This window comes from Scheffersomyces xylosifermentans (assembly GCF_036884685.1).
Source record: "Scheffersomyces xylosifermentans strain CBS 12540 chromosome Unknown RJT20scaffold_1, whole genome shotgun sequence".
In the NCBI taxonomy this organism is placed as follows: Eukaryota; Fungi; Ascomycota; class Pichiomycetes; order Serinales; family Debaryomycetaceae; genus Scheffersomyces; species Scheffersomyces xylosifermentans.
In genome coordinates, this window is record NW_027042939.1 from 1,146,286 (window position 1) to 1,159,957 (window position 13,672).

The window sequence follows — 13,672 nt, forward strand, 5'->3', positions numbered from 1 at the left end:
CTGTGTGTGTTTCGGCTTCCTCAGGTCTCTGTTCTGTGTGTTTGTCGTAGTCTTCGTAGTAACCTGTAACTGGTGATGACTTCCTGGAACCAGCTCCTCCTCTTCGTAATTTCCAACTCTGCAATATCCATTTCCAGCTCCGGACTGTACAACTGCCATCAAGAACATAATATTTTATTTTTTGGTTACCGTAGCTGAGTTTCTTGCATTCGTTTACTTGTGCTCTTTGTCTCCTGAGTTTTGTACTGCAATTTTTCACTGGCACCGTTCCAATATTTATAGTACCTATATTCCAAAGAGATATAAAATATCTGTGGAGTTTCTCAGTATACTATAACCAGTCCATAATCGTCTAGGTACTCGTGACGGATAGGGTTCTGTAGTAAGGATGTCGTCCTACGAAAACAACGGCTCGTCTAGCTACACAAATCATCCCCAGGATAGCAAGTTTCTAGCTGTGGAGTCGATCGTTGGTCTCCACAATGTGCCTGGCCAAAGTCAAAATAGTGAAAATAGCCTAAATAATAGCATTGATGCTGCACCTGAAACCTTTGAGCCTACGAGGAGAAAGTACTCCATCTCCGACGCTTTCAGTTCCTTTCAACAAGGCGGCAGCAGCCCTAGTCCGTTTGATTTCGGAGGCAGAAGCTATATCAGTATGAGCCATCGACCAAACGCCAACAACTTCCCTTCATCTGTGGTATATTCTGGTGTGGAAATTCACGAGCAAACTGCCAACTTGGCCAGCATAGGTGTCACAGATCTTAATGATGAAGAGCTGCCAGATGACGCTGTCGAAGAGGAAGTCTCTTATAGAGCGTCATCGCGTCCCAAGCCGATAAGAGGAAGGGAGGCTCCTCAATCCGACTTGACTTCAATAACAAGCACAACTCCTTTGGTTTCTAAATCTCCAAAGAATTTATACATTGAGGAACTGGATCTTTTCCATTCTGGGAATCCTCTGAAGACTCTGGATTTGGAAGTCGGTACTTTAGAGTTCATAGGGCCCAACAAGAAACTCCCAGGGTTGGATACTTTTGGAAAAGAGGTACCAGTAACTGGCATTGACCAACCTCAACCAAGTCTTTTGCACCAGTATGTCTTAAAACCATTGCATTACATGCCAGCCGTATTTTTGGGCACTCTTCTCAATATTTTGGATGGTTTGTCGTACGGAACAATTATGTTCCCAATCAGTGAATCTATATTTGCTTCATTGGCCCCAGCTGGTCTTTCAATGTTTTACATGTCATGTATTGTATCTCAATTAGTATATTCATTGGGTGGGTCTGCATTCAAATCTGGTATAGGATCAGAAATGATTGAAGTTACTCCATTCTTTCATACCATGGCTCTCTCAATTGCATCCGAGATGTCAGGAGAGTCTGATGCCGCAATAATAGCGACCACAATCACTACATATGCTATATCCTCAGTTGTCACTGGTCTTGTCTTTTACATCTTGGGTAAGTGTAAATTGGGTGTTTTGGTCGGATTCTTTCCAAGACACATCCTCGTTGGCTGTATCGGAGGTGTTGGTTATTTCTTGGTTGCAACTGGTGTTGAAGTTTCATCGAGGTTGGAAGGAGGATTAGAGTACAACTGGGAGACATTCAAGTTTCTCTTCTTGAATCCGGTTACTTTGTCTGAGTGGACATTGCCTTTGGTTCTCGCCATTATCCTCATCGGATTACAGCATAGATTTCATGACTCACTTTTGGTACCATTGTACTTTATGACGGTGTTTGTTGTTTTCCATCTCCTTGTATTAATAGTGCCATCATGGAACTTGGAAAAAGCCAGGCAGTATGGCTGGGTCTTCCCAGCTGTTGAAGCGAACGAACCATGGTATGGTTTCTACGAGTTGTACAAGTTCAACTTAGTAGATTGGTGGTCCATTGTCAAACAGGTTCCTTCGATGTTAGCTTTGACCTTCTTCGGCATATTGCATGTTCCAATTAATGTTCCTGCTTTAGCTGTGACTGTCGGTATGGATGAAGTAGACGTGGACAGAGAGTTGGTCGCACATGGGTATTCGAACGCCTTGTCTGGCTTAGTAGGCTCCATCCAAAACTATTTAGTGTATACTAACTCTGTCTTATTCATCAGGGCTGGTGCTAACGATCGTTTGGCTGGTGTATTATTGGCTGTCGCAACAGCTGGTATTATGATGGTTGGCCCAGTTGTCATAGGATACATCCCTGTCTGTGTGGTTGGTGCTTTGATCTACTTGTTAGGATATGAATTATTGAAAGAGTCGGTTTATGACACTTGGGGACGTTTAAGAAAAATCGAATACACCACTATTATTATCATTGTGGTAACTATGGGTGCCTTTGACTTTGTTATTGGTATTTTGGTTGGTATTTTGCTAGCATGTTTATCCTTCGTTGTTGAAGCTGGTAGAAGTCCCGTTGTTCAAGGCGTATACTCTGGATCTGTTGCTAGATCAACAGTCTTAAGACATCCAAAGCAACAAGACTTCCTTAAGGATGTTGGTGAACAGATATGCGTAATTAAGTTACAAGGTACCGTATTTTTTGGTTCCATTGGTGGAGTCGAGAATGCAATCAAAGCGAAGTTTGCTCAGGACCAATTCAAGTTGAACCCAATTAAGTTCTTAATTATTGACATGAAAGGAGTGAGCTCGATAGATTTTTCGGCAGCAGAGGGTTTCAGAAGGGTGCTCAATTTGACTAATGATTTCAATACTCAATTAATTATCTCTTCAGTAGAAGACGATGACGATATTATAAGAGGATTGAGAGACGCTGGATTATGGGACAATGCCAGTGGAGAGAACCCAATTGAACTATTCAATACATTAAACTACGCATTAGAATGGTGTGAGAACTCCTTCTTAAAAACATATAAAACTGTCAAAAAGACGAAGGAGCAGAGAGCCAACATACGTTCTGTTCCATCGAGTGGACCCCCAAGTGGAATTTCGCCTTCAAGGAAGTCTCTCAATTCACCCCAGAGCGCAAGCTTAAACACAAGACAATTGATGAGCAATTTCGATATTGGAACACCTAGAACAGCCCAAGTATACAGTGCTGCCGCAAGAACAGTTCAAGATGAACATAAATCACAAAATAAGTACTATTCAACTGCAGATTCATCATTCAAGAAGCAACCATTGCCATTGATTATGATCACCTTCCAAGGATTGTCTGATAAAGATGAGGAATTTTGGACATCGATTGCATCTTATTTCGTTAAGGAAAAGATTCCAGAAAATTACGAATTCTATAATACAAATAAGGACAAGGCTGCATTCTTTATTGTTGAATCGGGTCTTATAAGGTCAATTTTTAAGCTTGAAAGTGAAGGGCGCGAATTGCACTCTAGCATCTTGCCAATGACGGCATTTGGGGATCTCAATTCAACCAATGACTATAGGGAGATCACATACACTACGGTGACAGACTCAGTAGTTTGGAAATTATCTGAGTCTAAACTCGAAGAAATGTTGAAATCTTCATCTGGACAACTATTATACAATGAGTTGTTGAAAATCGAGACTAAGTTGGTCAGGGAAAGGTTTGATACCATGACTGCCAATTTGGTTATCGCTGGTTAATAATTAGAGAGCATAAGTATAGTTATTTTAATTTATAGAGTGCAAAAAATCGCACAACAGAATCCATACTAATTTCATTGCAAACAGACAATTCTTAAATAATTAATGTATCATTCTTGATTGACCGCTAACCAAAAGGAAGAGGATAAAGGTATTTTTGGCCTAAATTTATTACGTGGGAAGAAATGGATACAGCTATCCAAAACGCGAGCGAATATGGTATTGAGCACTGTGTGTCGCTCTAAATAAATTTAATGGCTGCAAATTTTGGAACTTGTATTACTTCCTGGAAATGTCAGAAGTCACAATCACCTCTTGAATAGCTATGAATATTGTCGACACTTCTACTTTAAGGTATCTACAACCAGAAACTTCTTTTTCAGTAATTGGATTTATGTTGTAGAATGAAGTATTTTTGCTTTTTTGTTCAAAATTATCAATACTACATTTTCTTTAGCTTAAAGCATTTTCTTCTTTCGTCAGGAACAATTTGCAAATTAAATAATTCGACACAGAAGGAATACGTACAATATTGCTCTCCCTTGACGTTGACAGTTTATCTGAATATTTAAGAGTTACAAGACACCCAGCTGTGTTGCATAATCATCATGCTACCACTATATAAGAGTCTCGAAAAGCTTAAGTTCTATTTATTTTTTTCTTTTATGACAAGGCTTCTTCCCAGAATATTTACATCATTGACGTAGGTCACATTGATCAGCTGTATCCAACAATATGTTCCCCACAATGCCAAATTTAAATTGACGACCGGTTCACGGTGCACGCTGTATTGCTCTTGCCACTGTTGAAAGCTTTTCCCTGGCGGTGCATTGCCAATAATTTGAGAGCTTCAAGAACTTAAACAAAAAAAAAAACCACGAAGTTCTATATCCTCGTGATTACACCCTTTCCATTTGCAATACTCTGTACAAACCTCTTCTAGACTTACGATTTCTTACCTACTGATCTTGCCTACTATTTCTACCAACCAATCTTACCAAATATGTGCTTCATGTAAATATAAGTGCTCCACCTACTACCCTCTGCTCCTGCAGAAAACACTCTCACCCTCCAGCGTATTATAGCCATCACCTCCATCTCATGTCCAACAATAATATATTATTACATTCGAATTTATAACGTTGTAGCACGCTCCTGTACACTGACAGTATCACGCTCACTATACCCCTCCCCTATCTATGGCGTCTATTCCATCGGTTATGGCTGATAACAAGTGAGGTTGATGTTTTTGATTGCTCCTGTGTTTGCTACTTTATCGGTATTCTTTTGAGTATTAGTAGAGTAAGATTAGTTTCTATTCTGCTTCTGTCTCGTCCACTCCTAGCTTCCTAACGCAATGGTCTCATTAAAAAACATCGCTATCGTTTCTTTGGCCTCTTCGCTCTCCGTGAACGGTTTATCGTTCGTTCCCGCCATCCAACCAGCTTTTGAAAAGGCTCTTTCTACATTCAAAGTCGGCAACGTCGCTCAGCATCCACTCGAGATTGTAATCCAAACCTTCCCAGATGTCGATGAAAAGCCTGTTCCAGGCGACTCCCCAATCGTCAATTGCGATGCATCTCTTCCCCAGATATTAAACTTGCAGAAAGTGGTCATTGACCCTAATCCACCAGTCAGAGGCGAGAATTTGACTTTCACCGCTACGGGATTCATCAGCCAGGACATTGAAGAGGGTGCTTACGTAGAGGTTGACGTCAAATACGGTTTTATCAAGTTAATCCACCAAACTTTCGACTTGTGCGAACAGATTACTAAGGTTGACTTGGAATGTCCTATCAAAAAGGGAACAATCACCCTCACCAAGGAAGTCGAAATCCCTAATGAGGTCCCTCCAGGAAAGTACATTGTCAATGCAAGAGCCTACACCAAGAAGGATGTTTTCATCACCTGCTTGACTGCCACTGTTGACTTCCCACCAGCTTAGAGGACTGGTTGCTGTGGAAGTTGCTCTATCACAGATGTGGCAGGGCACACTAGGCTTTGCTTATTGCTTCAAAAATTACAATTACTTCCATTTTAATGATCTTTTAGAGCCCGCTGGGTCCCTGGTACCTTAAATTTAATTGTCCACCTTAGATATTGTCCTTTCATCCCATGGGCCGGCGAAAATGCATAGATACTTTAGAAGGTGGTTCTTCTCTATTAGGTCCCTACATATACTCTTTTTCAATATGTAGAATGTACATCTTAATAACAGAGCTACCGTAGGAAGCTACGAAAGTGGTAAGTAAACTGACCCCTAAGCTGTAGACCTGCCCACCCCCACAATTCTACTAAAACATCTCCATTTTATTGCCCAGCCGTTCAACCGTCCACTCTGGGGAGTTCTTCTGGCTCTTCGCAAAGTGTGGTTCCTCCGAGCGCGCAGTAGAGTCGCAGTAGGCAACTTAAAAGTTTAAACTGTACCGCCGTATTAAGATCTTTTTCTTTTTTCTGTCTCGCTGCGTGATAGAGATAGTGAGAGATTGAGATAGTGAGAGCTCTCAACACTCTCAAGGCCAGAAAAGGAAATAACGAGAGTTGGAACACTGAACAGAAGAAGAAAGAACAAGCCAAGCACACCAGAGAACATACCACCATACAACATATATAATTCAACAAAAGAAATATAACGTCTCGTGTCCCAGAGAATATACGCGAAGGCCATACGATTTTGCCATCAAATGCTAGAATTACTCTCTTAGCAAACAGAACACCATGACCCCCTGGTATCATCCTATTCCCATGGTTATAATCAGAGCATCTAACATATTTCTTAGTACGCCAAGATGTTGTCTATTGCTGCTCACTAACGACGTTTCTCAGTGCCTTCCTTTTGTCTCAATAAATTCTTAGGCCAGAAAATTCATGCAACCTCGCGATTCGCGAAAATTGTTAGTGATGGAGATTTTCACTGATCCCGATATAATTGAAGACAACTGGAAGTGTCAACTAAATATATATTTACGACTGGAACTACTTACTATAACTGCAAGTTTGGCTGGGGCAAAAAGTCCGAAATTTCTACACGAATTCAGAACCGATAATTCATATAGCCAATATGATAGAGTTCGCGGACTATTTCTCGATCCAGATCTTCTTCATCATCTTGCGGGAGACATTGGAAACCGCTATTATCATCTCAGTGCTTCTCTCGTTTATCAACCAGAGATCACACAACCATAACACACAGCCTGATGCGGCAACAAGTACCAGTACTCAGCAGGAATGTGATAGTCATTTGGAGAAAGTCCAAAGCAAGTTACGATTCCAGGTCTGGTTTGGTGCTCTACTTGGCTTGTTCATCTGCCTTGTTATAGGGTTGATCTTCATTACAGCATTTTACTTTATCGGCAAGGACTATTGGTCATACACAGAAAGACTTTGGGAGGGAGTATTCTCTCTCTTGTCGAGTTTAATCATTACAATTATGGGCATAGGTTTGCTCAGGATCAATAAGGTAATGAAAGTCAAATGGTGGGTCAAATTGGGAGACGCTTATAACAGCACTGATGTTCACGGAGAAGAATTGCAGGGCGAGGAAGAGATTGCAAAATTAGGAGACGATAGCAGCCAAGCAAACACTTACGGCTCTAGCCCAACTCCAGAACCACAAGAAGAGGCATGCTTGGTGGCGGGCTCTTCTAGCACTTTGAGAAAGAAAGCTCATAAGAAACAACTGTTCTCCAAGAAATACTTCTTGGCTATCTTGCCTCTTATAACCACATTAAGAGAAGGTTTGGAGGCAGTAGTATTTATTGGTGGAATCGGTATGTCACTGCCACCAACATCAATTCCAATTTCCATTATTTGTGGAGTTAGTTTTGGATCCTTCATCGGATATCTTTTGTATAAGGGAGGCAATAAGATGTCATTACAATACTTCCTTATCTGTCTGACATGTTTCCTTTATATTGTCAGTGCTGGTCTTATGAGCAGAGGTGTATGGTTCTTAGAACTTGAACATTACGTCAGACTTTGCAATGGGTTCGACCCAAGTGAAACCGGAAGTGGGCCCGGCTCATACGACATTTCCAAAAGTGTATGGCATGTTAATTGCTGTAACGGATTGAAAGACGGTTGGTGGATGGTATTCAACGCCATTTTTGGCTGGACAAATTCTGCTACCTATGGAAGCGTAGGAACCTATATTGCCTACTGGTTGGCCGTCATTGTCTGGTTAGAATTCAAGTTATACGAAGAAAGAGAAGGCGTATTGCCTTTGATCCCTGTCAAATGGCAAATAAAGAGAATTCGCAAAAAGGTGAAGATGTATGAGAAAGTCCATAAACACAACAGCAGTTCGGACGGAGTTGTCAACCCTAACGACTACGACGAATTGAGGAGAAGCACCTCTACTGACATCCTTGAAAGAGATGCCGAATCTAGATTATTATTGTCATGATCTATTCCTCAACTAGCGCATAATAAATACATTAAAGTTTAATACCCCATCATTGTGATTATTATGATACATCTAATCACTAGTTGCATATCCTTTAGGTTAAAATTTACGTACATCAAAATTTTAAGTTTCCTCTACTCTATATCTAGTCAAGGTGATATATTTTCTAATTTTGCTCCTTTTCATTGCTGTCGTTATGTTCGTCATTATGTAACTGCCATTTCTCCTGAGCAAAGTATCTTGGTTCATCAAAAACATGGTATCTATGACCTCTTACACCATCTCCTCTCAATAACAGGGGCATTCTCAAGTTCTCTGGAATACTTTGTTCATCCACATAATTGTTGCCGTATAAGAAAGATTGATCATTTTCATTCTTTTCTCTTTGAGATAATAACTTAAATTTAGCAACTTGTAATTCGGTATCCGTAATCGTTGATCTAGAAATTCTAGCATAAGCAACTTTCTTCAATTCCCTGAATAAAATGTATTCACACCATCTATCCCAGTCAGTGTTGTCGATATCATACATCCTTGATTTTTCACTGACATAAGTATTGTAGTTACCCTCCAATGGCTTGGTAACCAAATAACTCAATAAAACTAATGGTCTAGTGGAGTTACCCATTATTTCTTGGATACCCAAACTTTGGAGTCTACGGTCCTCAACATCTTCTTCTTGTCCAGAATGGAAAACAACGACATCCACTAATTCGCCATAAATGTTCAAAGTAGCGTGAATGGCTGGAGCAAGCTCACCTACTGGAGATGGCAACAAATGATGCGTTGAGCTAATAATCGGGAACTTGGACAACAAAGCTGCACCCCAAGTATGCTGGTTTGGCCCTGGACCATAGTCGACGTACATTCCTAAATCCTCAGCAATTTTCTGTGTGAAGTCTCTGTTACCTCCAATAAGTCTTTGGGTATCACTCTCAAGAAGACCAATAATGTCAATCTCGGCATCCTTAATCAAGTCTCTCATTCTTGTTTCACTAGACCACATATCATTATCCAAACCAAAGTGAACACACCAAATACCAGTGGTAAACGACCTAGAATCAGGATTTGTTGGTTTGAAAGGGGAGGTTGGATATCTTCTGAAGAAGATAGAGACCGAAAAGGCCAACAAAACAGTCAAAATCGTGAGGGCTTGTCTTAACAACTTTTTACTGCGGAATTCTATTTTGGCAGTGTCATTCTTCAGTCTCAAATTGTAGTTCCATACTCCAGCCAAAATCAGAGCGAATGAAACAGACAACACAATATCAGTTCTTTCCCTTAACAAAGGTCCACCAGGAACAAATGCATATGCAACAATCCACACACTTGAAAGACAAATAATAACATGAATAAACAAGCCAAATGAGAAAAGCAAACTTGGGTTGTAACCTATAGAGGACTGCCAGATCAAAGGAGCTATCGAGACTAAGTAGAAAGTATAGCCTGTTGCACCGGCGTAGCCCAACCAACCTCTATATGCGTAGAGTACAAATGCACTGCCACCGCCAACAATAGCGTTGTAAAAAGGGTTACTGAAAAGCTTGGGGGGAAGTGCAATTGCTGCAATAAGTCCTATAATGATAGCTCCTAAATTGAACAAAGCACCAGAAACTGGAGTAGGTCCTCTGATAGGATATCCTTCCCATGTCCACAACGCTAAAGTGGCCGAATCACTCAAATAAGATTGAATGGAAAAGAAATAGCCTCCGAGACCAAGAGCAGCAAGGAAGAAAGAGCCTCCAGTTCTCTTCACAATTGGGGTGGAAGAGGCAGCCGAGTGAAGACTTGGAGTGAATAAAGCCCCAAGCAAACCAATGAAGATTCCAATTTCATTGTAACCACCATTTTCCTTATTCATAATGGGCCAGATAGGGTTGTTGGAATAATTCAGGAATTTAAAAACTGAAGTGGTGAGTAAACCAATCAAGATGGAAATGATATAGGAGTTGAATTTCTTTGGTTGGTCAGACAATGCCCAAACATCAACTACCAACGAAATAACAGCAAATGTAGTTCCTGCAGTAATTGTCAAGAGTCTGTCTTCAGGGTTTGGTACTTTGTAGGCACCAATACCAAAAATCACAGCAAGAACTTTACTGATGAATGGATAATTGGAAATAAAATTACGGAAAAATGGAACAATCAAAAGAATTGGCGAAATGAATAAAGTCAAGATGACAGCTTCATATCCAGAAATTCCCATATGCCACAATGGAAAATACCACACACATAAGAACAAAGATGTCATAATAGTCCAGAATATTGTAGAATTGACAACATTGAATATAAATTCAAGGTCAGAGAACTCCTCAACTTCTTTCTTGGCCTTAGCATTGACTGCAGCAACTGGTTTCGCAGTCTTAGAAGACAACGAAGAAAGCTCTATTCCATCGGCATTTATAGCGATGTCAATGCTCTTGAAGTCCACTATCGACCAGGCATCGAATCCGACATCCAAAATGATGAGGGCCCACTCAAAATAAGCGTAAATGGAATATGCTCCAGGGACTACATGGACCTTATGTTGGATAAACCAGTAAATCAATGGGACTATCGTTGAGAAGAAGGTTGTAGAAGTGTAGAAACGTCCCTTACGTTCAAAAGATCCTTTGTCTGATAAAAGAGTGATGCAGACTGTCCATGGGATAGTCAAGAGAATGTAACTGATCATGAAAATGTCATGCCAGTCGTGGTCATCGGTAGAGGTGATATACACCCAGCCACCACAGGTAAAAGTTCTAATAATACCAGAAACTAACGCAATGTATGGCAATAATGACCCTTTTTTGTAGAGTCTAATGAAGTTGAAGGTAATCAATAAAAATCTTGGACCAGATGTCAATGCGATTAACACTTGAAAAATCGATCTTTCTGGGTAACGGTCTCCAATTGTTGCCGAAACACTTGGAAACCATTCATCTGGATACCCGTATGAAGCATTCTGGACAATTTTGTGGTAATGCAACCAAGTTCCCACCACCAATGCAGCAAAGAATGCAGAGTTGGCAGTGATGGTGTGGAGAATAGCTATGTAGCTGGCATTAATGCGGAAGAGTTCCTTCTTTGGAGCAGCAACCGGTGCTACGGATTTCTTCTCGGACATGGCACCTTGAGGTTGAGCAATTGAGGATCGCGGCGACGTCCGTTTGTTCACTTAATGGACTAGTATTTCGTTGCCGTATTAATGTCAGGGTATGAATATTTCTATCATTAGGGTTGATGACGACGAGGCCTCCTCGGTATGCAAACACGTGATACAGGTACCGATTTGGATGCGAAGATGTGGAACACTGTATTTTGTATTTGCTTGTAGTGAAGGTTGAGGGAAACTGAGGTTTCTGTAAACATAGTACATATTTTTTTATATTGGCAATAAAGCGGAAGAAAGCGGAAGAATAATTCATTGTATAGCAATGGTACATACAGTGTTCTAAGTTGTCATTGAAATGAAATGCTTCTGCGCTTCTACACTGGCAGACAATGGGAAGTGAAGAAGAGTCTTCTGTCATAGAAAAAGTGCCTGTCTGTTGCAGCCGAAGTGAACTGCAAATGAAGGAGCAAATGCAGGAGCACATCAGAAGATGAATACAGTATTATTCAGATGAATGTCGCACTTGAGAATCTCTCAAGAAAATGGCCACTTCATATCCATAATATTGAGACTCCCATGTCAACCAAAAATGACCCTTCTGTAGTAAATCAATTGATCAATGGGCGCGACATTGATTAAGATTCAGTTATGATGGGTTTGAGCTAAGAAAAGCAGTATTGCTCTTTGTGTGTCCGCAAAACCGGTTGGTATAATCTGATATCACGAAGTCTATCTAGCTAAAGCAAAAATAACAAACCGGATATCTGTAACAATTGAGTGGTGCTATTCACGGGTTCAGTCCCATTCAATGTCGCACCTATTGGATAGTTTAATTAATACCAAACCTAAATATTTACTATCTTCAGTGGCTAAAATATTAACATTACGGTAAGGGAATTTATTTGAGAATGGAGCGACATTCATGTGAATAATACTGTATATAAATATGTATATGTATTTATGTATGATATGCTACCACTGTTTATGGGACACCTTAGATATATAAATATAGCATAGCATAATACAAAATTTACACAAAACAGTCATTAGTAAAAACGTAAAGGTCTACCATATCACTAAACCAGAATCGAATAAACCAGAATCGAATATAATGGACCTAAATAACTGCTTCATTACTCTTCTACTGTCAAACTCCCCTCAATGTTACAACAAAAGGTCAATTTATCATCACGTGCCGAGAGTCACGTTTGCGCGCCGCACAACCAATATCCAGTTAAAATTCTTCTTTTTATAATGAACCAAACATGATAAACGCTGTATTGAATAGATACAGTTGACACTGAACTCAGCTTTTAGCATACAATACAATGGGTAAGTGCTACAGATGATAGTAGCATCCATGTAGATGTGAATATTCCACTATCAAGAATTTTTCTGTGCAAATATACTAACTTAATTTAGGCTTAGATAACTACGAGGACCACAAGAGACCAGAGTTGGTGTCCTTCGACGACATCGACTATGAAAAGTTCCCAGAGGTGCATGCCGCTAGAACTTCCATGATGAGAGAACAATGGATCAGAACCTACTCATTGAGAATCACACATGAAGCATTAAGAAAGTGCAAGCAATACCACAGGGATGATGCCCAGAAGAACTGTAGACCTTTAATCTTGAAGTACATGAAGATGCTTGAGAACTACCCGTTGGAAGGTTACTTAGGCTACCAAAAGAACGACCCATCCAAGTAAAATTATCGAAAGTAGAACTTTCGAAGGTTCAGAATCAACAAGTCGTCCCCTATCATCTGTAGATCAAATTGTGGAAATTCTAAAATGGGTTCAAACTACATTCAGCATTACAATGGATTCCACACATTGGAGCTTTCCTAACGAGTGATCTTCAGATCTGTGCATTATTAGGCATGTTCTTCATCATCAGTGAACAATTGCCCGTAGAGTCAATTGTTATGACCAAGGAATACCATCCTTCTAGCATACTATTCATACAACAGACGTTCACGCAGTATTTCTAGTTCATATTCAATTTATTCATTCTTCATTTATGTTATTAGATGTTATTTATAAAGAGAATCGTAGCTATTTGTAGAGCAAGTGTAAATAAGAGGTCTACACTAACCAGAAACAGAGGTTAAAGTCTCATTTCTACGAATTCACTCCTTTTCATAAGGGGGAAGTCATATAAACGCAACAAATTTTTACATGAGGAATCGTTTTAACTACTCAATTCTAAATACTTCGTTCGACAACATCAAGATGTCGTAGCTTTTACCCATTCTTGTTATCTACATATACTTACCCATAGGTATCCATATGTATACACTAACTACTTTCAGCACTGTATGTAATTTAAATGTATAAATCACGTGACTTGCTTCCAACCAATTGTACCAAATCAACGAATGGTATATACCCATAGAAGGACAACCCCGAGGAGGACACAACACCTATGCTAAACTCATTCCAACTCGCAATCGGATTCACCACTTAACCTCTCCATAATACACTTTAATACCTTTTGGACCCAATTCACCCGAACCATTACCATATACTACCATAGTCCCTAGGCATTCATATTATTCACGTGACACATGCTCCACCAATGAAAA

General features: G+C 40.0%; 4 protein-coding genes across 4 annotated transcripts; 3 read left to right on the forward strand and 1 right to left on the reverse strand. All coding sequences in view use genetic code 12, as the record gives it.

The window, feature by feature from the left end:
* Positions 1-658: 658 nt before the first annotated feature.
* Positions 659-3,583, forward strand: RJT20DRAFT_90966 (uncharacterized protein; the record flags this gene model as incomplete). Its single annotated transcript, XM_064921355.1, has 1 exon — positions 659-3,583. The coding sequence occupies one exon, from the start codon at positions 659-661 to the stop codon at positions 3,581-3,583; it is 2,925 nt and encodes a 974-aa protein (XP_064776964.1).
* Positions 3,584-4,940: 1,357 nt separating this feature from the next.
* RJT20DRAFT_91535 (sterol transporter) lies at positions 4,941-5,528 on the forward strand (the record flags this gene model as incomplete). Its single annotated transcript, XM_064921379.1, has 1 exon — positions 4,941-5,528. One exon carries the CDS (start codon positions 4,941-4,943, stop codon positions 5,526-5,528), a length of 588 nt encoding a protein of 195 aa, XP_064776965.1.
* Positions 5,529-6,482: 954 nt separating this feature from the next.
* FTH2 (Fth2p) lies at positions 6,483-8,302 on the forward strand. Its single transcript, XM_064915701.1, has one exon. The coding sequence runs from the start codon at positions 6,645-6,647 to the stop codon at positions 7,986-7,988; it is 1,344 nt and encodes a 447-aa protein (XP_064776966.1). The 5' UTR covers positions 6,483-6,644; the 3' UTR covers positions 7,989-8,302.
* On the reverse strand, positions 8,072-11,171 carry CWH43 (Cwh43p). The gene has a single exon (XM_064915699.1). The coding sequence runs from the start codon at positions 11,092-11,094 to the stop codon at positions 8,155-8,157; it is 2,940 nt and encodes a 979-aa protein (XP_064776967.1). The 5' UTR covers positions 11,095-11,171; the 3' UTR covers positions 8,072-8,154.
* Between the last annotated feature and the right edge of the window lie 2,501 nt (positions 11,172-13,672).